At 41.8% G+C, this 21,975-nt stretch overlaps 2 protein-coding genes across 3 annotated transcripts; both read right to left on the bottom strand.

Annotated features, from left to right (window-relative positions):
- Positions 1-2,528: 2,528 nt before the first annotated feature.
- On the bottom strand, positions 2,529-15,906 carry LOC113540663 (carboxypeptidase Z). 2 transcript variants are annotated; one of them, XM_026937261.3, is made up of 11 exons: positions 15,646-15,903; positions 15,213-15,242; positions 13,485-13,859; positions 7,603-7,818; positions 7,109-7,338; positions 6,366-6,527; positions 6,014-6,172; positions 5,710-5,845; positions 5,472-5,611; positions 4,278-4,377; positions 2,529-4,123 (listed from the first exon to the last, which is right to left on the bottom strand). In XM_026937261.3, the coding sequence occupies exons 1-11, from the start codon at positions 15,758-15,760 to the stop codon at positions 3,780-3,782; spliced, it is 2,007 nt and encodes a 668-aa protein (XP_026793062.1). In that variant the 5' UTR covers positions 15,761-15,903; the 3' UTR covers positions 2,529-3,779. The 2 variants fall into 2 exon arrangements, with proteins under 2 accessions (XP_026793062.1, XP_053089756.1); XM_053233781.1 differs by lacking the exon at positions 7,603-7,818 and having other exon boundaries at positions 15,646-15,906.
- A 687-nt stretch (positions 15,907-16,593) lies between these two features.
- On the bottom strand, positions 16,594-21,465 carry gpr78b (G protein-coupled receptor 78b). Its single transcript, XM_026937115.3, has 3 exons — positions 20,393-21,465; positions 20,189-20,302; positions 16,594-19,464 (listed from the first exon to the last, which is right to left on the bottom strand). Exons 1-3 carry the CDS (start codon positions 21,058-21,060, stop codon positions 19,227-19,229), a joined length of 1,020 nt encoding a protein of 339 aa, XP_026792916.1. The 5' UTR covers positions 21,061-21,465; the 3' UTR covers positions 16,594-19,226.
- Between the last annotated feature and the right edge of the window lie 510 nt (positions 21,466-21,975).

Here is a 21,975-nt window from a genome sequence, read left to right as displayed (position 1 = left end):
TTCCTGAAATATTAGTGAATTGTATTACAATAATTCTAGTATAGCAGTGCCCACTGCTGTTAACTATCAGCTAAAAGATCAGATAAAGTTAATGGCTCTAGTTTGTTCAATAAACAATAAACAACTAACAACGATTATAAACCTATAGTGAGTAATAAAACTATAAATATTCTTTACATGTGCGAAAAGTATACTCGACAGTAAGCAGCATTTAGGTTTTGGAGAAACACTTCCGTGCAGAAAGGTGAGGAGATATACAGTCTACAGTCACTGGGAGAAAAGATCTCCTGTCGTGTTCTGTATTACTCGGAGTGGCCTGAGTCTCTTGCTGAAAATACTGCTGTGACGGAGTACTGTGTTATGGAGTGTGTGAGCAGTGTTATCCATGATGCTGTGGAGTTTCTGAAGCATCCTTCTCTCAGCCACTTCCTCTAGCAAGTCTGTTCACCCAAAATAGATCTAGCCTTTCTCAACAGTTTGTCGATCCTACTGGCATCAGATGCCAGAAGACCACAGTGGCCATCACTGAGTGGTAGAACATACAGCTCTGCAGACACTGAAACATCATAGCCTCCTCTCCTCACAAGTTATAGTCTACACTGACCTTTTTTGTACTGAGTCTGAGAGTTCCCAACTCTGTCCTGTCTACTGTCCAGATACACTCCCAGATACTTGCACCAAAATGCCCTCAACCTAAATGAGCTTTCGATAGCATAGCAATTATTTGCATAGAAATTATTTCTTGTAACATTATTAAATGCTATTAACCTAGGCTATACTTCAACATTAACAAATAATTCCACTGTTGGGATACCATGTGTGTCACACTGATATGTATGTAAAGTTAATGTAAAAGACTTTAACATGGGTAAAGTGACCTTAATGACAACCTATGTGCACATTTCAGATAAATAAATTAAAACATCAGTAAAACCTATATACATCATTTTGCCGGTTCCAGCTCCCTATGAATACATTTTCCTTGAAATGTCATTACTTTTGCATTAATGTGTGAATCCATGTAACATCTCATGCTTAAAACATTCTTTTCCACAAGCCATACATTACAGATTATAAAAAAAACAGTGTCCCTCGACTTTTACCCAGCCCTGTTACTTGAAGTGAAATGAAACCCTTATGAAATATTTGAAATATTCCACAAGTCACATGTTCAGTGGGAAGTTGCATTATCCAAATCTCCTGAAGATGACGGGAAGAAGGAAATCAAATTCTCTCATTCTTTATTTCTTTATTTTCAGTGATATTTCGAGATTGACTGATGACCCAATTTTGAAAGTACAACTTTGTTACCCAGATTATAGACTGAAAGTAAATTATTAATAAAACAAATTTTTAATTAAATCATTAGAATGTCCTTAATGCTCTCATTCTATTAGTATGGATGCCAGTTATCCACTTTTTGTGTATTTGCTAGCTTCAATGATGAAAAATAATATATTAATTTACTGTATTAATGTTTTTTGCTGATAAGGGACAATGAGCCCATGCTTGTCACCATAGGTCACAGGGGAACCCTGTGTTTTCTGCAATTTGAGAGGAATGATTACAGTTGGGGGTGTGGAGGGGAAAGTAGGGTGTCACATAGGGCCCCCAAACATTCAGGAACAGCTTTGCATATAGATATATTCATGTATTTAATTGGACAGCATGAAGAAAGCTAATGAGATGGGCAATAAATCATCCTGTAAATCTGAATGCGGTGAGCATATGCCATATGCACTGGCTAAGCTCAACAGGAAGAGAAAAGTCTGATGCCTGAACACTTAAACTAACTAAGTTCCTCCTACTGCCATGTATATCTTCATTTTTTACAGTTGGAGGAATCATTACCAACTTACACTACATGACAGTCATAATAACTGTGTCACAAACACACACACATACACACTCACACACACATACACACACACACACACACACACACATTCTGATCTGCTTTTCCTTTCCTCCTGACTACATCTGGCACCCTCATGAGGAATTATTGATTCTTTCCATCACCCTCTGCTTTTCTCAGTCTCTTAAGAGTCTCTTTGGATCACTGAGAGTAAGAGACTATAACATTTTTGAAACAGGATTAACATTCATTGTAGATTGTAGATGTAATTATTTTTTATGTGCCGCACATGTGGAATAATGGACACAAATTCATCACTCTGTTAATATTGGACTTACTCTATATTACTCTCTATTACTCTATTACTATTACTTACTCTATTAATTAATGGACTTACTCTTACTCTGTTACTACTCTATTAATAATTACTCTATTAATAATGGACTCTATTCATTACTAACTCAGCTACACAAGACTGACTTTCTGATTAGTGGACAAAAAAAATCTCTTGCACTAACATAACAGATACACACTGTAGTTTCTTAACCCAAACTTTATTCTCTCTCCAGCCAACATGTCTTGACACTGATACAATTTACAATTGTATACTTTACCATCCCAAATCAAGTGCTGTAAGTATACTGGTCGTTATATTCAGGGATGAATACTTGAGTAATTTTTCTATGTATTACTTTATTTTGCCATATTTATACTTTACTCCAGTATTACTGAAATTGAATACTTGTACACTTATTTAATTTCATTTCCAAATGTACTCCTTACATCTTTATGCAGACCTTCGAAGAACTCATTACAAATGTTAAAAGTCTCTTCTTCTCTCATCCAACCAATGCCTGTACACTACTTACCAATAGAATGGGCTCAATTTAGCATCCAATCATTTCAGTTTAACATCCAATCAAGTTCATCAATGTCAAACACTATCAAATATCATGCTAATTTGACATCTGCTGTAACTTTCTCACACAATGTAGCGCTATAGCTATTCAGGTGCATCTGAAGATAATAGGATAAGCCACTGGACTGCAGTGTGGAATTTGAGGATGAATGCCCTGGCCCTATCTTAGTAAAATGTTTTAGTATGCTGGAGTAAGCAAAGACTCATACAAAATATAATTTGCTAATATTACCTACCTATATTTAACTAAGTTAGCCTGTTTCCTTTGCTAATACCAGGTTAGATGAGCCTAGATTCCAGTATGTAATGTAATTGGCTAGCAAGTGAAATTCTGTAAATTCAAACCAATAGCTAATAGTAAATATTGGTTATTTACTGTATAGTTAAGGTATTTTATTCCTGATTAATTCATTAGCAAACTACATAACATTAGCCAAGCATATGACCAGCAAACTTACAGAGATTGAATAATGTTTCCAGGTAAACCTGCGTAGATGCTTTAAAAGGACAATTATCTTCTAACAGTTTTAGATGAGTTATAAAAGTCACTTAATTTTATCAGTTAAAACATTTTTATTTTACTTTTTAATACTTCAGTGTAGCCACGATTTTACTTTCATCTGAGTGCATTTTTGGCTGGATACTTCCACCATTAACTGAGTAAGATTTTGACACATTACCTATACTTAAGTATAATTTCTCAGTACTTTTTCCACACATCATTATATTAAAGTAGTGTAACAGCAATACTGGAAAGTATACATATTCAAGTTGATTTTGTCTTGATACAGATATAGATAATGGATATTTGGGGTGAAAATATATTGACTTGTTTAGGCTATATTTTTTTTTTTTGTAGAGAAGTTCGTAGACCGTGCTGTGAAATCGCAGTAGATATATATGGTTGTGTTTCTGCTTTATATGTCTACAATACACTCATTAATAATGCTCTTAAAACTGACCAACGTGCAAGCTGTGAAGATACTTTCAGAGCACTAGATGGAGCTAATTCCTCAGGAGCCAGGAGGGGTTTTGGTTACTCAGCTGTGTAAAATAGGACCACCACCACGGCTTCTGCTCCCTCTCCTCCTCCCTCTGCCTAGATTCCCTTGTGTAATACCGTGCCAGCTGGTTATAAGGGTCAAACCGCTCATAGTTATCCAAATGATTGTTTAATTCATGAATATCTGGCTCCAGTGGAACTTTCTTGAGCACAAAGTCCACTCGACCAGCAGTCTGCATGTGAGAAGGGAGGTGCACCCTCTTCATGACTCTGCTATAACCCGGTGCTGAGGCACTGACAATGTGGGTGCCTGGTGTCAGCAGTCTCCAATAATCACCATTTTCAGCTGATAATGCAGGGAGAGATGCACATTTAGACAAAAGTCAATACTAAGTACAAGAATAGACAGACCGTTATATATGGATTGGAAATGAGTTGATTGGAAATGGCATGCACATGTAAGTCATAAAAGCATAGTAAAGCCTTTCCTACATTAGTACCTGTGGTGATGTAATGCCTGTTCCCTCTGACTGACACAATGGCTCCTTTAATGCCATGGCCATCTTCATCTTTCACAATTCCTTTAATTCCCATATGCACCTGGAATATACATTTGCTTTGTTTGCATTTTGCATTTATAGCATTCAGTGTCAATAGTCAGTGGCTGGAGTCTAAAGATAACACCAAACTCAATCAGTGCCAGGATCCATAACTATATTAAAAGATTGAACATGACTTTTCCCACCCAAGGGCACTGTATACTACGTGTTTGACAAAAATTATAAGTGTTGCTTGAAATCTAAAAGATACAGGACTGACGGTCAGTAAAATATGACATTTAGACAGTGTAATACTTATTTAGTCATACATATTTAGCCATACTTAAGTAAAAGATAGCTTACTCGCACATCATGAGAATACTACTTAACAGAAGTGTCAAATTATTTGCACTTAAATATCAAAAATACAGAAAAAGCATTAAGAACTTACTATGTCATTTTATATGCAGTACCTATAATAATAATAATAATAATACAACTTCAAAAGTACCTTAGAAAAACTTTGTTTTGTAATACAGCTATACAAATGCCCTAACAATCTGAAGAGTCATTATTCTTTTGTTGTCTTTATTTGCACAAGAGTCTGGTATGTTGCATTAATAAACAGGGATAAGAACAACCACAGACCTTTTCCTGTAGCTCATTACAAAACACATGAGATTATCGAATTTATACACCACTACCTGCACTTCAGTAGCTTTTAAAGATGAGATTCTGTGAACTTTTTCCACTCCAGTAAATAACTTGCTCCAAAAAGCTTATCATGTCACATTTGTTTTCCTGCTTGAATCTCGTGTACAGAAGGAATTCAGAGAGATTGCAAAATTCAGGATTCTGGTGCTTGAGGGGGAAAAGAGTGTACAAAACTGAAACTAGTGGCTTGGTTGAGAAAGGTTGAAGAGATGGACAGCTCTGAGCTGAGGACAGGGCTAATTTCTGGGTCAGAAAAATGTCAAGAAGAAGTTTGAAATTAAGTAACTAATCTTTTTATTCTATAATTATTACAGGTATTGTTACAGGTAACAATTGTTTTTTTAACAAATTGGCATTTAATGTATCCAATAAACTACACATTATGCAGTTTTATTATATATAATTACACTTTTTAAAAAATTTATGCAAAGATTGTCTTACCGACTCCAAGAAAGTCAGGAGAGCCTCTTTATTTTCTCTCCAGCCTGTATATAGATCGTCCTCTGCTGGGAATTTGTCACAGCCCAGCTCTACTGTTATCTCAAAGCAGTTTGTGTGGAGGTAATTAAAGTCTCCCATTCCTGCCATAAAAAGGAAGGTGGGAATTAATTTTGTATTAACCTGATCATGGCAACATTAATTAAATTAATAGCCTATAATGTATTTTCACCATACTTACCTCCTTGTATGCTGTACCACTGAGCCCCATTTACAATCCCCCCTTTATCAGCAAAGTGGCCACCACACCTGTCTGTGTCCTCGCTGGACATTGTGGCATGGGCATTTGCATAAGTCCTGGCCAACTGTCTGAAGACCTGTAATTCAAATGTCTTGTGTAACACTGCTGCAATTGTATTTTGTATTGAGTTTTGTATTGCTTGCGTTGCATCAGTTGGCTTGCTGCAGTTTGTAACTAGTACTTATTCATGGCAGTGTTACAACAGTGCAGTGATGAAATTTGCCTATTAGCTGCCAGGAGTCACCTGCTCGTCTGGAGTGGGAGAGAACATGCTCTTTTCGAGAGGATGCTTTGAAAGGTCATAAGGGTAAGACACCACCAGGTCTCCTCCATGAAAGCTAGCAGACAGAACGAATGGAATGGACCGTATCCATTTCATAACAGCATACGTCTCTGGAGCAACCTTCATATAGGTGCATGCACACACACACACACACACACACACACACATACACACACATTACACTGCGGTGTAACTATTTACATAAATAAAATCATTACAAATAAATCATTTTTTATTTTTTGATCTATTGTAATAAATATAGTTATAAATGCATTTTGTGGTGCTGCTGTACACAAGGATTGAGAATTCCTACCTTACCAAGCCAGTATGAGTCTGGGATGGGAATATGGTCACTGCGAAAGTACTTGAGTCTACGCTGGTTGTAGACAAAAGAATTCAAGTCTGGGAAATTCCTATTGAGGTCTATATTCTGGGCATTGTGACGACCAGCTGTATACCCAGTGTATATGGCGTCCTGTAGATTTAATATGACAATAAAGGGGTTTGTTATCTGGACAATGCTTTTAATGTTTCTTTTAAAGTATTCAGTAATAGTGTTTTTGGGGTAGTGATGATTAAAACCAGATGTGCCTACTGCTTGCAAATTCTTGTAAAACATTCTGTGAAATCCTTGCATACCTCAGTGGTTTACCTCAAAGGCATCATAAACTCTCAAAATGGTCTTTTAGTAATAAGTTGAATTTCTTGTGTAACAACACAACATTGTGTATCACCCCCATCAGGACAAAGACATGTCTGTAAAACTATCTTCTGAAGCTACAGATAGTAAGACTAATGTTACATCAGTGGAGTTGAAGACATTTGTCCAATAGTTCACATGGATATAAAGTCTGCAGGAAAGTAGCTGAACACTTGAAATCCTAGACACCTTCAGATGGCTTGATTGTGAACAGGTTAGATCGAAATGCAATAAAATATAAACATTTCCTTCCTCCATTAGGATAGAAAGTAGAACTTTTCTTCAAATGGTGACATTAGTCAATAGTAAATGCATTACTTGGAATCTATGGAAAATGAGAGTTAATAACCTCTCACCTCATCATAATCTGCGTCAGAAACTCTGGACAATTCAGAATGGGCTAATTCATAGCCATCAGGATTCATGGAGGGCAGAATGTGGATGCGTGTGGTGTTGATGAGAGCCTGGATCCGTGTATTTCCCACCAGATACTCAGAGCACAGGTACTGAGCCAAGTAAATCAGTAGCTCTCTGCCCATGACCTCATTTCCATGTATGTTTCCAATGTACTTGACCTCTGGTTCCACTTACCAAACGAGAGGACACAGAAGAACAATTAGATTTGCAGAGAAATAGGCCACTATCATCAAATATTTGGTTTGGTATCTGTTTTCTACAAAAGCTACTGTGTTGTGTGTTTATAGTGTTGCCTTTGGAGGCTTTATAAAGTACCCCTGAAAAAGTTAAATGTAGCCTAGGGTTGTGCTCTACAGAACAAGATGTTAGATTTCATTTCTGCTCCACTGCATTTACTGATTCATCTTACTGCTATTGCTTCTGAATCACTTACATAGTTCATGTTCTCCAGGGTTGCTTGAAAACTCAATTACCAGCAGGTCTTTCTTTTCAACACTCTGTCCAATGCTGTATGTTCTTGAAATATGAGAGCATTCTTCTGCTGTCTTATTGAGGATGTTGAACATCTGTGTGTTGGAGTGATACATGAACGGCACTATTGATGTGGACTCCTCTATTGGAATGCTATCCAGTTCAGGCTCCTCTTTCTCTTTAGATAAAAGAGTTTAAAAAGTTTTTAAAAATTAGAATTTTAAAAATTTTATAAGCATACATATAAGAAACCTACCTAAGATTGACACATTGAAGATATTGCTCTTTTGATGGTACAACTTTCCAGATTGTCACCATTTGAACTGAATTAATAGCATCCATCAAGATTTTTATTTATTTATTTTGTGCAGGACCTAGATGTAATTCATGTGAACTCAGATCAGCTAGGAAAGTCACCTTTTAAGCAAATGCCCATTCTCTAAACTGCTTTCTGTATTCTGACTGCAATGAACTGCACCTCTCACAGATGGAACTTCACACTATTGTATTTTTCATACAAGTTCACTTTTTGTTGGCCATGGTAGTGCTCAATCAAATCAGTTGACATGGTGGTGCTCAATCAGGAAATCAGCTGACTACCCAATCTTAGAAAAAAAGGGTTCCTCAAGGGTACTTTGGATAGTTAAGTGGGTCTATTTGAAACCCTCTCTGATTGGGAACAAAATTTGAGTGAAAAACAAAAAGAAATACTTTATGGAAAAAAGTTGCATAACCTGGTTGCATAAGTGTGCACACCCTTGTACTCAGAATTAATCAATCATATTCATGTTCAAAACTCATTTTCAAAAGTAATTATCATACACCTGTCATCAATGAAGTGATTCTGATTAACACCAAATAAAGATCAGCTGTTTCTGTAGGATTTTCTTGACATCTTCTTGGTTTCATCTGACTGTTGAAGCCGTGGTCCGCAAAGAGCTTACAAGGCATATATGAGATCTCATTGTCAAAAGGTATCTATCAGGAGAGGGGTACAAATGAAATTCCATGAAACACCATGAAGGCCATCAAAAAGTGGAAAATGGGGCACCACAGTGACATTACCAAGAATAAGATGTCCCTCTAAAATTACTGAAATGACAAGACAAAAAAAAAAGGCTGCCAAAAGACCTATGGCAACATTAAAGGAGCTGCAGGAATATCTGGCAAGTACTGGTCACTCCCTGCATGTGACAACAATCTCTTCATGTCTGGTGTAGAGTGGCGAGATGGAAGCCCTTTCTCACCCAGAGTTTGCCAAAACCATGTGGCAAAATGTGTTATGGTCTGATGAGACCAAGGTGGATTTGGTGCAAAAACACCTAAAGAACACCATACCCATAGTGAAGCATGGTGGTGGCAGCATCATGCTATGGGGCTGCTTCTCTTCAGCTAGGCCTCAAGATAGAGGTAATCATGGATAGTTCCAAATACCAATCTATTTTGGTACTAAACCTGCAGGCCTCTGTTAGACAGCTGGAAATTTTTACCTTCTAGCATAAAAAAACTCAAAGCACAAATACTAGGTCAACTAAGGTATGGCTTCAGAAGCAGATTAACATTTGGAAAGTTGCCCAGTCAGCGCACAGATCTAAATCCTATTGAAAACCTGTGGAATGACTTGAAGAGGGCAGTGCACAGGAGATCCCATCTCAATTTGATAGTTCTGGAGCATTTTTTCACAGAACAGTGGAATAAAATTAGTTAAGGGGTGTGCACATTTATTCAACCAAGTCTTTTTTCTCTAAAATGTTCCTATTTGTTTTTTTTACTTTATATCCCACAAATCTGTCATTTTAACAGGGGTGTATAGACTTTTTATATCCAATGTAGCCTATATACTGTAGACCTATCCATAACTGTCAGTGCATGCTATTTAAAAACATTTCTATTTACACTTGTATGAAAAAAGTTCCCCTTCAGGAACTCGAGCTGCGTCACGAAACGCTATGGGAACGCCCCCGCGTGACCGCGCTCTGAATCACGTGTCTAATCCGTCCAATGGATGGGCGAGACGTCACGGGCGGGGTGACGTAGCGACCCGAAAGCATAAAAGCCCGAGCGGCGAGCCCCGCGTTAGCTTCCTGTTTTCAGCAAGCGCTCTATGTTGATTGTTTGTCTATTTTCCGTCTGGTTTGTGTTTTATCGGCGGCATGCCTAAAGCCAAGGATAAGACAAAGGGCGAGAGCGGGCAGCGCTTCAGGCTGGGTGTTCCTCCCTGTCCGCGATATATTACGGGCGGGGATACACACAGTCTGTGCGTTGCCTGTTTGGGAGCGGAGCATGTTCAGTCGGCTCTCGAGGGAGCCGGCTGCGCACATTGCGAGCGTTTACCGCTGCGCACTCTCCGCTCCCGCTGGGCTCTCTTTGAGGAGGGAGCCCTCACTAGCGTGCCTCGCGGTGCCGGCCCCGCTTCTGCCGAGGCAGAGCGGCGGTTGCGCTCGTGGGGCTCGCAGATGGACCTGGCGGAGGGAATGGAGACGGGCCCGTCCCTTTCTCCTTCCTCACCCTCCAGGTCCACTGTCCCCTCCCTGGGCTCGGAAGCACGCTCTGCGGTTTCTTCCCCCCGGGGAGCAGACTCGGCGCTCCACCTATCGTCCTCCGAGGAGGTCGATGTGGAGAGCGTCGACCCTGAGCCGCAGTCTCCTCAATACGGGGAGCTGCTCGAGGTGGTTACGCGGGCAGTCGCTAAGCTTAGCATTGACTGGCCCGCTGAGTCACGGCCTGAGCCTCAGGGCTCTAGACTGGACAGCGTTTTTTACGCAGTAGGCCGCCACCTCCGCCCCGGAGCCTGCCCTTTTTTCCGGACCTCCACACTGAGGTGTCGAGGTCCTGGAATAGGCCGTTTTCAGCCCGGTTGTTCAGCCCCACTTCTTCCCATTACGCTAATGTGGCGGGGCTGGACTACTCCGGTTACAGGGCGATGCCCAGGGTTGAACAGACGCTAGCCAGCTATCTGTCCCCTGCTGCTGCATCGTCCCTGACGGCTCCGGCGTTGCCTACCAAACCGCTGCGGACCACCTCAGCGCTGGTAGGCAAGGCGTACACGGCAGCAGGTCAGGCCGGTGCGTGTCTGCACCCCATGGCGGTGTTACAGGCGTACCAGGCCGACCTGCTTAAAGAGCTGGACGCTCTCTAGCTCGTGGGGCTGCTGGGCGGGGGCAGCCCCCTCCGTGTACGGCCCCCTCCTACAGGGAGGCCCAAAAGCAGAGCGTCGCCTCCCGTGCTCCCCCGAGGCGGGAGCAGGAGTCGCGTCGATGCTCTGGGCCCGGCCCTTCGGGCACTAAGGCGGATCTGAGGACCGTCCTCATGTCCAGAAGGGCCGCGGCTAAGAAGCCCTGATGGTTTTGGCCCAGGGCTTCCGAGGGCGGGCCCCTCTGGGGCGACGCGGCGTACACCTCATCTTACGGTGCCCGGGTCCCCCCAGTGCCCTCAGGCGGTCGATCTGCCAACCCTGCCACCTATGGTGCTTCAGGGCGCAGCGGTCTCCGGCGAGCACCTCTCCCAGTTCTCGCCCGGCAACGTAGCGGGTCTGGGAGGTGGTGGAGCTCATATGGCGTATGTTCGGCAGAGCCCAGGTGGATCTGTTTGCGACGCAGGAGACGTCGCACTGTCCCCTTTGGTTCTCTCTGATTCATCCAGCTCCTCTTGGACTGGATGCCATGGTACAGCCGTGGCCGAGGCTGCGTCTGTATGCCTTTCCTCCGGTCGCTCTGCTCCCGGGAGTTCTGGAGAGAGTGCGCCAGGACGGAATTCGTCTGCTGTTAGTAGCCCCGTTCTGGCCGGGCCGAGTATGGTTCTCGGACCTGATTTCCCTCCTAGACGGCTCCCCATGGGAGATTCCGATCAGGAGGGATCTCCTCTCACAGGCGGGGGGCCATCTTCACCCCCGCCCGGAGCTGTGGAAGCTGTGGGTGTGGCCTCTGAGGGGGCACAACTCCGCGCTTCCGGTCTCTCAACCGAGGTTGTGGAGACCATCCTCCGGTCCAGAGCTCCCTCTACGAGGAAACTGTACGCCCTGAAGTGGAAACTTTTCACTTCCTGGTGCGGAGACTGCCGGCTTGACCCTGTTCACTGCCCAGTTGGTACAGTGCTGGAGTTCTTGCAGGCCCGCCTCTCCGCGGGACTGACCCACTCCACCCTGAAGGTGTACGTGGCGGCTATTGCGGCCTGCCACGCCCCTCTCGATGGCCAGTCAGTGGGCAGGCACCCCTGGGTGACACGTTTCCTCCGCGGTGCGCTGAGGATCAGACCTCCAGCTCGATCTCGGGTCCCCTCGTGGGACCTAGCCGTGGTTTTAGAGGCTCTCTGCAAACCCCCCCTTCGAGCCCATAGAGGAGATTTCGGACCGTCTTCTGACGTTGAAAACTGCCTTTCTCTTGGCAATTTCCTCTCTTAGGAGAGTGGGGGATCTTCAGGCCCTCTCGGTGGCCCCTTCCTATTTAGACTTTGCGCCTGGTTTGGCCAAAGCATTCTTGTACCCCCGAGCGGGGTACATACCGAAAGTCCCCTCCTCGGCACCACGGCCGGTCGTGCTGCAGGCTTTCTGTCCTCCTCCCTTCAGGGAGCCCGACCATCGGAAGCTCAATTGTACGTGTCCAGTGCGAGCACTGGACGCGTACGTCCACAGAACTGCCCTGTGGAGAAAGGCGGACCAGTTGCTTGTTTGCTTTGGTCCCCCTAAGAGGGGTTTTCCTGCTTCTAAGCAGACCCTCAGCCGGTGGATTGTAGAATCCATTTCTCTGGCTTTCGAGTCCTCTGGTCTCCCCAGTCCCCTGGGGGTCAAGGCTCACTCTACCCGAGCGGTGGCGGCCTCTAAGGCCTTTCTGGCAGGTGTGTCCTTACAGGACATCTGCAACGCGGCGGGATGGTCCACGCCCCTGACCTTTGCCAGGTTTTATGACCTAGATACCCGAGCCACTCCCGGCTCCTCTGTCCTTGTGCCTTAGGCTTGCCTCCTCCTGGAGGCAGGGACTTGTAAGTCTGGCGGCGTGGGTATACTCGTTCCCATAGCGTTTCGTGATGCAGCTCGAGTTCCTGAAGGGGAACGTCTCCAGGTTACGTATGTAACCATGGTTCCCCGAGGGAACGAGATGCTGCGTCTCGGTGCCACACTTCCGGCGTCCCTGCGGCGCTTGCTTCATTTTCCAGTAAGCTAACGCGGGGCTCGCCGCTCGGGCTTTTATGCTTCCGGGTCGCTACGTCACCCCGCCCGTGACGTCTCGCCCATCCATTGGACGGATTAGACACGTGATTCAGAGCGCGGTCACGCGGGGGCGTTCCCATAGCGTTTCGTGACGCAGCGTCTCGTTCCCTCGGGGAACCATGGTTACATACGTAACCTGGAGACGTTTTCTTTTAATAGCTAGAGTCCTACCTTTCAGAAACTTCATTGTTGAAGGGTTCTACATAGAACCTGTCCTACTCAGGGGCAAATCAATGAACACTGTATGGTGCTAGATGGAAGTACAAGCTTCTGATTATAAATGTGGACTCACAATATGTTTATTAGGATTACTACTTTATTCTTAGTAAAAGTTTTGATCTAGCATTCTTCAGTTTGTCCCTCTTGGGGAACCATTAAATGTTCTATGTAGAACCCTAGGACAGTAGAACTGAGGGTTTTATTTTCAGAAAACATTCTAAGTAAAACCCATTAACCATGCACTGAGCAAACCCCTTTTTTTCTAAGAATGTATTTACAATGGGTCATACGTGATATCACATGACAGGTACTGTATTTCCAAACAACGAACATACCTAGAATTTTGTGCACTCAAATGAGAACGAAGAATAAAGAAAGTTCATACAAAGTATGAAACAATTGACCAGATTAAACATTACCTCTCAGGCCTTCCAGTGGGTCATAGCAGCCCTCTTCTTCACTAACAAAAAAGCGGTCGCAGTCTAGATAGTAGGGCCAAGCCATTCCAATGCGCTCAAACATGTGGTCACAGGCTTTGTGCACAGACTCGCAGGCGCTGCGACAGGGCTTTAGGATCTTGTTGTTTTCACAGCGTGGCGCTATGATGGAGCAGCCCAGCATGCGTATATCTGGATTGCACTCCCCATTTAACACTGAATGAACTACATTCAGAAGCAGATACTCCACACTCTGCTCAGCCTCAGTGCGACTTTTTTGTTCCAGGAGGTTAGGGTACATGGTGGTGGAGTAGGGCAGATCTTTACAGTAGGTCAAGATGATCTCTGTACATTTGGCTAGATAGGTAAAAGAAAAACACAAAACATAAAAACACTAGTAGTAACTAAAATTCAAGTGCTTCATTACATGTTTCAGTATAGGTTGTAATTTGTGTGCAAATATACTATAATACCTGTTGTGGTGTATTTTCTGGTTACATTATATGACACTTAAAGCAGTAGCAATGGCTGTTCCTGAGATATCTGCACTATGTTTGCTACCTTGTACAATAAAAAGCTGTATGTGTGTTCCAACATGACTTCACTGGTCCACATTTCTCTGACTGAGAACTGATTCCGAGTGAGAAATACAGTCCATGACTGGCAGCCTCACTTGTGTATCCTCTTCTTGGCAAATTTTCAACTGTTTCAGACACTTTCGAAACTGTTCTTATTATGGCCCAGATGCTTAGTTGTATATATCAATATCAAGATCTCTTGGACAACCAGGTTTCCATTTTGTCTTGCAGAAAAAAAAAACTGAAGCACTAAAATAATAGATGTTTTTCACTTCTTTTCAGTGCGACATTTTGTATGTTCTGAATAATTCAAACAAAACAGGCCTTATTGCAGATGTTAAGGTTAACATCTGTATGGTAAACACATAGACTTCATTAATGCTGGTGGTGTGTTATATTATACATGTATTATATTATATATAGCCTATAGAAGAAACTAATCCAAATGCTTTCTAAAAATATCAGTGGTATAGGCCACTAATTTAATTATTATTGATTTATATATATATATATATATATATATATATACATATATATATATATATATATATATATATATATATATAGAGAGAGAGAGAGAGAGAGAGAGAGAGAGAGAGCTATAAAATTATATATAAATATATTTATTATCATTAATTATTTTTTTTTAATCAAGCAAAATCATATATTGTGACATATGCAAATACATAATGAGGCTTTATACCAGCTGAATCTGTCATTATTAATGCCAATTTCTTCAGCTAGCAGGATCAAGCTCCTTCGCTTACTTTCTTTTACTCTTACTTACTTTTACTACATCTGTGACTACTACACTGTAGACCTGTTCCAAAAAAGCTTCATATGTGAATAATCACATGATTCAGAAATGTGCAAATTTTCACAGATGGACGCTTCACACGTGCACGTGTTTTTATTAATATAGTTTTCACACATAATTCATTTATTTCCCATTTTCCACGTGATCACATTACTCACACGTCACATGTGCTCACACGTGCAATTGCAGGCTTTGAAATGCACTTTCACGTGTTTTTCACGTGATCACATGTAATTAGCATGTGAGATGTATGGGAATATTGCATAAGGAAGCCCCACCCTGCACATACACAAACACACAACTCTGTCAACTCACGTTTTTCCTCAGGAAGACTTCTGCACTGTCCTGTGTGGGAGAAAATATTTATTTTAAAAATCGGGTAATATTATAGTGTATAAAACGCTAGATGGCGTAAAATACGGAAAATGAAATTAGTGCCTGATTTCTAACTGGCTCCATGTGTAAGATGTGGTGCACTTTATAAGAAGTAAAAGTCATCACCTTATAGCCAGTGCAGTGCACATATACAGGGAGATAGGGGTCAGGCATTCACTTTAAAACAGATTCACACAGCCTGTCTATATGCACATCCAATAGACTGCCAAGTTTTATTACTAGAAATTCTGTTTGACCCCAAACTCTGAGCTCCTGCAGGTCTTTGAAATTCTATATAGTGTCTAACTCATGTCTCGGATTAAATGATGCAATAGCTTTACATTTGTTAACATCAGTTATACAGTTGACCAACCTTGAAGATAGCTGCCAGGTTTACACCGCTGCGGGAAACCCCAGATAGCTCTTCCCAAGATGTTGAGCAAAAGAAACGTCCATAACCCTCTCATTTTGTCCAGGTTTATATCCATGCAGCTAGTAAAGTGTAAAGTGTAAAGTGTGTCAGTCAGTCAGTTAGTCAGTCCGAAGCGCGCGCTGTTCTCACCCTCAGCGCTCCGGATGTGTGCACTCAGACTGTACAGCACTCTCAGATTACACAAGGAGAAGAAATCAAGAGGAAAAACACTAACGTCTCGCTGCTTTTGCTGTCCTCTTTCCGAGATGAGGCACTGGCATGCCTGTATATTTTTCTTTTTCCAGATCAAACAGCTGAACGCTAGGACAACTTTGGGTGAAACCTCAAATGAGGCGAGTTTATGGCGAGTTTGTGTGTGAAAGACAATGCTACACAATGCTACACAAACACAACAACAAACTGCAATACGAGATTTTTGAAAGGAAGCTTAAAATATACAGTGGCATGTCCTCTTCCACTGATCTCTTGTAAAGAGAGACTTTAAATACTTAAACTTCATTATTACTATTACTTATATCAGACTGTTATTTGCACATTATTGCTATTTGCACATCTGTATTTTTTATCCACTGTATGTATCCACTGCATCATATTGCATACACCATGCACTACTACTTGTATACTGTTTATATCAAACAGCTGCACCATAATTCTTATTTATTCCATTTAACTTAATTGCCATTTCCATTGCTGGTATGCATCATACTGTTTATCACTGTACACTGTTACCTTATAGCACCATAACCTTCTTACCTCATTTTAACTTATTTGCTATTTGCACTACTGTTGGGATGCTAACTGCATTTCTTTGTCTTTGTACTCATACTCTGACAATGACAATAAAACATGATGAAACAATGAAAACTGTTTGAATTCTTTACTGACTTTTTTAATGGCAAATTAGGAGCACAGCCTAGACCACAAACAAAATACAAAAACCTTTTTTTTTAAACAATGAAGATAATCATATTTTCACAGGTTTCCCAACTCAAATAGACACTTGTCAGAAAGGACTTGTCTGTTGCCTTAGAGGAAACAACCCTGCTGAAAAAAAAAAAAAAAAAAAAAAAGAAAAAAAACAATAGAAACCCTCATAGAATCTGTAATGGTTTTAATGGTTATAATGGTAATTGTATTGGTTTTAATGGAAACTCTAATGGTCCCTGTGGGTCTCTACTGGTAATTTGTTGCCTTCTATTGGTGGCATGTTATGTCTAGTGGATACCATTAAGGACCAGTTTTAATGGTTAGCTGATGGTCTGTAATTGTCTTTGTAATGAAAACTATTAGAATTCCTGTGATGGTTTCTATTGTTTTTTTTCAGCAGGGAAGGCTAATGTAGCTAACAAGTGAATACCTCTGCTTAGCATCATGCATCCTGAATGTTAAAATCAGCTGCACCTTTTGTACAGATTCATTAAAAACAGAAACCTTTATATTGGGTCCAGAATGGTTGCCATTACCCTTTAGTACTCATCTACGCTCTTAACAAAATTATAATGCTGAAGAGTTTCCTTAAAGGTTCTGTGTAGAACCTGACAACAGTGTGTCCGTATCAGAAATTATTCCAAATAAAACCCTTTTTGGTGGTTAAGAATCATTAATTGTCCAATGAACGCTTAAATAACTGTTGAAGAACCCTTGAGGAGTGTACGGATAGTCCACTTTTAGAAGGAACAGTGTGTCACAGTGCCAGGTACCACATTTGGGACCACAGTCTGAATACTGATGTGTGTTACGTGTATGATGATTTGAGCATAGTTTGTATGTTGCTAATATGAGGTCATAAGCTTCCATTACATGTTAATATGTCAGGGCCAGGACATAACTAAAGGAGCAGACATCTTGATTGATTGATTAATTCAAGTCCAAATGTGTATGCACTTTAAAAATTTCCTCTGAACCAATTTAAAGTAAGTTTTTGTAGGGTTAGTTTCACCAGAATGATTTTTCCATTCTGAATGGTTTCTTAGGGTTATTTTACAGGCTGAAGATCCATGGCAATTTAGCAAGTACGTAGCAAGAATAACAGTACCAGGCAAAGGGTTTCTGCAGACTGTGGTATGTGCTATGTGCTATCTGGCACGTGGCAAAACCTCAGGCATAAGGTAACGTCTTCAAATCCCTTCAGGCAAAAGCTGTAATGTTAAATGTCAGGCCCAGAACTGTCAGTTCTAATGCCCTTCTCTATCCATTGCAGTTACTGAGAAAGGTATTTCTCTGAGACAAAAATAGAATTTAACATGACAGATCAGTGGGCTTTCTTTGCTTTGCCCATTAGCCGGAGAGACTCTCCGTATTAGTCATCATCCCCATTCATTTGCTTCTCCACATCATTGTGGAACCTTAGCCACTAAGTGTGTACAAGGCAGTGTTGTTGTTGTTTTTACATTAATAGGTGAATAGTCTCCTTGGGGGCAAGTTGGCACTGATGTATTTTTCGCTATTGAAGGGATGTTGGCCACTGTGACTGTGATTTTCTTATTGTTTATTGGAAGCATGCATTTACTTAAAATACTACATAGCTTCATTTAGCTTCATGTATATTCTCCTTTGTTCACCATGTTCACAAAACAGTACATGTATAACAAAACTGGCACAAACATGGCTGTATAAAGCACTTCATTATCATTTCTTTAGTTCATAATTCCCCACACCACACACCTGCCATACTGAATAAAACAATTTAATTTACATTATAAATTACTTTATACTGTGCAAAGTATGTACACTATGTTTACCTGTAGAAACACAACTTAGTGTGCACAATATGCTGCTGTATAAAGAATCTAGTACATTCAGTTACAACCTGTTCTAGGTAATATAGTGTGATATTCAACTTTGGCTGCCTGGTAACTAATAGCAAATAATAATTTATAAGAACAAAGTGCAGTATTTTCCAGTGATTGATCTGGGATTATAAATGAGTGAATTCAGAATGAATTCACACTAGATTAAGAATTAGAGCCATTTTCATAATATATAAATGACCAGACTGCCTACCAGTAGAAACATCTAAAGATTATAACACATTTTATCCATTATAAGAGGTTCAGCAATGCCATTAATATACTGTGTGTGCACCAAGGTAGATCATATCATATGACACCTTCCACTGACTTGTTTGATAATCTTGGAAAAAAAAAAAAAACTTTGAAGAAAGCACACACTTGCAGATGATGGTGTGTCTGTATGTCTGCTGAGGTTCAATTATCGTGTTGTCTTTGATGTTAGTTTGTATGTGTGTGTGTGTGTGTGTGTGTATGTGCGTGCACGAAGGTGTTGTGGACAGAGCACATGGCCACTTAGTCACATATTGCCTTTGTCCATATTTATCATTGCTGTCTGGTGCACATATCTACATGTGCTTCAAACAGTCAGCATCTCCAGCTATATCTAAGTGATAATCATTACATCTCTCTCTCTCTCTCTCTCTCTCTCTCACTTTCTCACTCTTTTTCTCTCTTCCTATATACTTTGATGTCTAAGCATTAGGATTTTTCAGTGTAAGGAAAGTGCCACTAGCTGATTCTTTGCAGGCAGTAGTCATTTTCTGTGTCCAGTGAGCTGTTGTGTCCAGAGGAAGGGTATAAGTCACGTTTCAGTAGGCGATTGGCCACTGTTACTAGTACTTTCTTGTACTGTTGGCGTAAGAGGGAATATGCAAATGGATCTGAAGCTGCCTTGCTGTATGTTAAGCACTTGCTGATGATGCCCCAGTATCGGTTGATATCCACAAAGGGAAGAAGCTCTGTCAGCCTAGAAAGCAGAGAGCAGCAACCATTAACAACTCAGTAACAATCAGGGGGGAAAAGGAGACAAAACTGAACGTTAACCCATTAAACGCTTAGAACCTGTTGCCAGGCCCAGACTTACACTCCTCTCCATTGTAATGATACGCTTTTAGTAAATAATTCCGAGCCCTTGCTAAATATTCTGCTTTAAGGAGAATAAATAAATATTTAAGTGAAGGTTTAAGGGGATAAACTGATATCAGACATTCTGCAATTGTTTTATCAAAGAAACATCCCAAGATCTATGTGTGTGTTTCTATATTTCTGTATCCATTTGATGAATTTTTTTTTTATGTGATTTGAAGAATTGGCCTTATGAGAAGAAGATGCAGCAGGAATTACAGAAACATAGGGTAGAAATAGAGAGGAAGGGATGAGGAGGAAGATGCTAAGATGCCTTGAGCGTGATACAAAGGCATCAAGTGCAAATCCCCAGAGAAACAGAAACTATTGATAGAACTAGTGATCTTGTCTTATCACCTCTGGTGCACACCGGCTATTCTTAGAAGCGTGGATTTTTATGGTGCGCGTTTACGTCACTACAAGTTTCAATTAAATGACGCCATTAAAAAAGCAGTAAAACTTATTAATAGGCATTGCTTCAGAATTCAGAGCGTCACGACACTAGGAATGAACGAACTGAACGTGTCACAACGTCTAAACTTTATTTTAATTTGAATAGCACCTACCTGGTTATGACATATGGGGCGAAACAGATAATAAATGATCCAATGAATATACTGATTTTCTTGGTCGCGCGCTGTTTCCTCCTCTTTTGCTCGGCCAAACAACGTTGTTTAACGCTGCAAAAGAAACGGAACGTAATGAGAAATATCCCGACAAGAATGACAACCATAGTGTGCAGAAGCTATGTGAAGAAGCGACATGAATACCTTGGGTGTATATCAACAAGCAGGAAGAGCGTCTGCATGGTTATAATGTCGATCCTTTTGCAGTGAAAGCGTGCGACTTTGAGCACTTTTAAGTAAGTCACGCACAACACGAGCAGCGAGAGCATAAAGCTGGCGCCGTGGAAGGCCACGGTGAAGGCGGCGAAGTCGGTGCGGGAGCTCTCCGCGTTCAGGCGCAAGGTGCAGGACGCGTACGCGCGGCTGTAGTCGAGCCAGGAGCGCAGCAGCGCCACCACGGAGAAGGCGAGCGAGTGGAGCCACGCGTAGCACACCATCAGCAGCGCGTCCCGGCACCGCATCTTGCTCGAGTAGCTCAGCGGGAAGACCACGGCGATCCAGCGGTCGATGCTGAGCGCCGCCATGCTCAGCATCGCGTTGGCCGTCAGGAACGTGTCGAGGAAGCTGACCGCGCGGCACAGGCAGTCCCCGAACGGCTGCTGGTCCTTTACGATCCCGACCAGCGTGGACGGCATGTTCAGCACGGTGATGAGCAGGTTGCAGAAGGACAAGTTCGTCGTGAAAATGCCCGGCACCTGCCTGCGTATCTCGCTGCTGTGCGCGAAACATAGCAAGACCAGCAAGTTGGACAGCAAGGAGACCGTCGCGACTACGACGATGAAAAGTGCCAGCAGGATCTCCGCCAAGTCCATGTCTCACTTCAGAAGTCTCGCTGAGGTGCGCCCAAGCCCGGTGATCGGAAACACGTCGGAACATCCATGATTCCTCATGAGTTTGCACGTCTTGATCTTCTTATAAAAATGCATATATCAACTCCAAAAAAAGTGGGATGAAGCGCGCGCTGAGTGCGCTGTCCAGCGTTCTGAACCGCAAGCGCGCGCGCCAGTGTCTCGGTTTAATTCCCAAAGCGCCTGAAAGTCGCGCGCAAATCTCTTGAGCAATGCATTTCTGTTACAATGATAACAGATTGGTTATAGTTTGGTGCTGCATTAAGTGCCTCCTCCCAAGACTGCTCTTCTCCTTTGTGTGTCTCTCTCAGCGCGAACTCAATGCGACTGTCAAGCTCACGAGCGCTTTGTGCTCAGATCATGCGCACACAACAACCCACCGTGGGGGGCCACAGAGCAACAGGCCCATTACTCCTGCAACTGTGTACTGTAATCACAATTACAACAATGTGAGGAGATTTACAGGCGACATTTGAGTGATATAGCACTATACAAAATGTTTCACGTTACAATACAAAAACACATTTTAATAATTAAGAACTATGTTATCAATAATGTGCAACTGGATTCATCCTGTTATAAGCATAATAATTCTCAAACATTTACATCCCACTTATCCACAGAACTCTCCCTGGAGCGTAGCATTTTCATTATCTAAAAGAAAATTCCTCAGTTTCAATAGCTGAGATAACAGAAAAAATCCATCCTAGATTAATTACATTTACACACATAAACTCCAGGCTTATTAATCAGTCACTATGAACAATTCAGTAATGACAGTAAACCTAGGAACTTATTTTTAGCTATTGGTCACTGGCACACATTACAGCAGACACACAATAGTCACAGAGCTAGTATTCAATTATCAATTATAACACC

The sequence above is a fragment of the Pangasianodon hypophthalmus genome, chromosome 4 (assembly GCF_027358585.1).
Source record: "Pangasianodon hypophthalmus isolate fPanHyp1 chromosome 4, fPanHyp1.pri, whole genome shotgun sequence".
Taxonomy (NCBI): domain Eukaryota; kingdom Metazoa; phylum Chordata; class Actinopteri; order Siluriformes; family Pangasiidae; genus Pangasianodon; species Pangasianodon hypophthalmus.
This window is presented reverse-complemented; position numbering and strand designations above follow the sequence as displayed.

Excerpts from the sequence above, each read along its gene's own strand:
- LOC113540663 (XM_026937261.3), bottom strand. The coding sequence starts at position 15,760 with ATGGATATAAACCTGGACAAAATGAGAGGGTTATGGACGTTTCTTTTG. Across the intron at positions 15,243-15,645 it reads ACCTGGCAGCTATCTTCAAG|GACAGTGCAGAAGTCTTCCT; the intron begins GTTGGTCAACTG and ends TCTCCCACACAG. Across the intron at positions 7,819-13,484 it reads CCCACTGGAAGGCCTGAGAG|AGAAAGAGGAGCCTGAACTG; the intron begins GTAATGTTTAAT and ends TTTTATCTAAAG.
- gpr78b (XM_026937115.3), bottom strand. The coding sequence starts at position 21,060 with ATGGACTTGGCGGAGATCCTGCTGGCACTTTTCATCGTCGTAGTCGCG. Across the intron at positions 20,303-20,392 it reads CTTGTTGATATACACCCAAG|CGTTAAACAACGTTGTTTGG; the intron begins GTATTCATGTCG and ends TTTCTTTTGCAG. Across the intron at positions 19,465-20,188 it reads GCCCCATATGTCATAACCAG|GCTGACAGAGCTTCTTCCCT; the intron begins GTAGGTGCTATT and ends TCTGCTTTCTAG.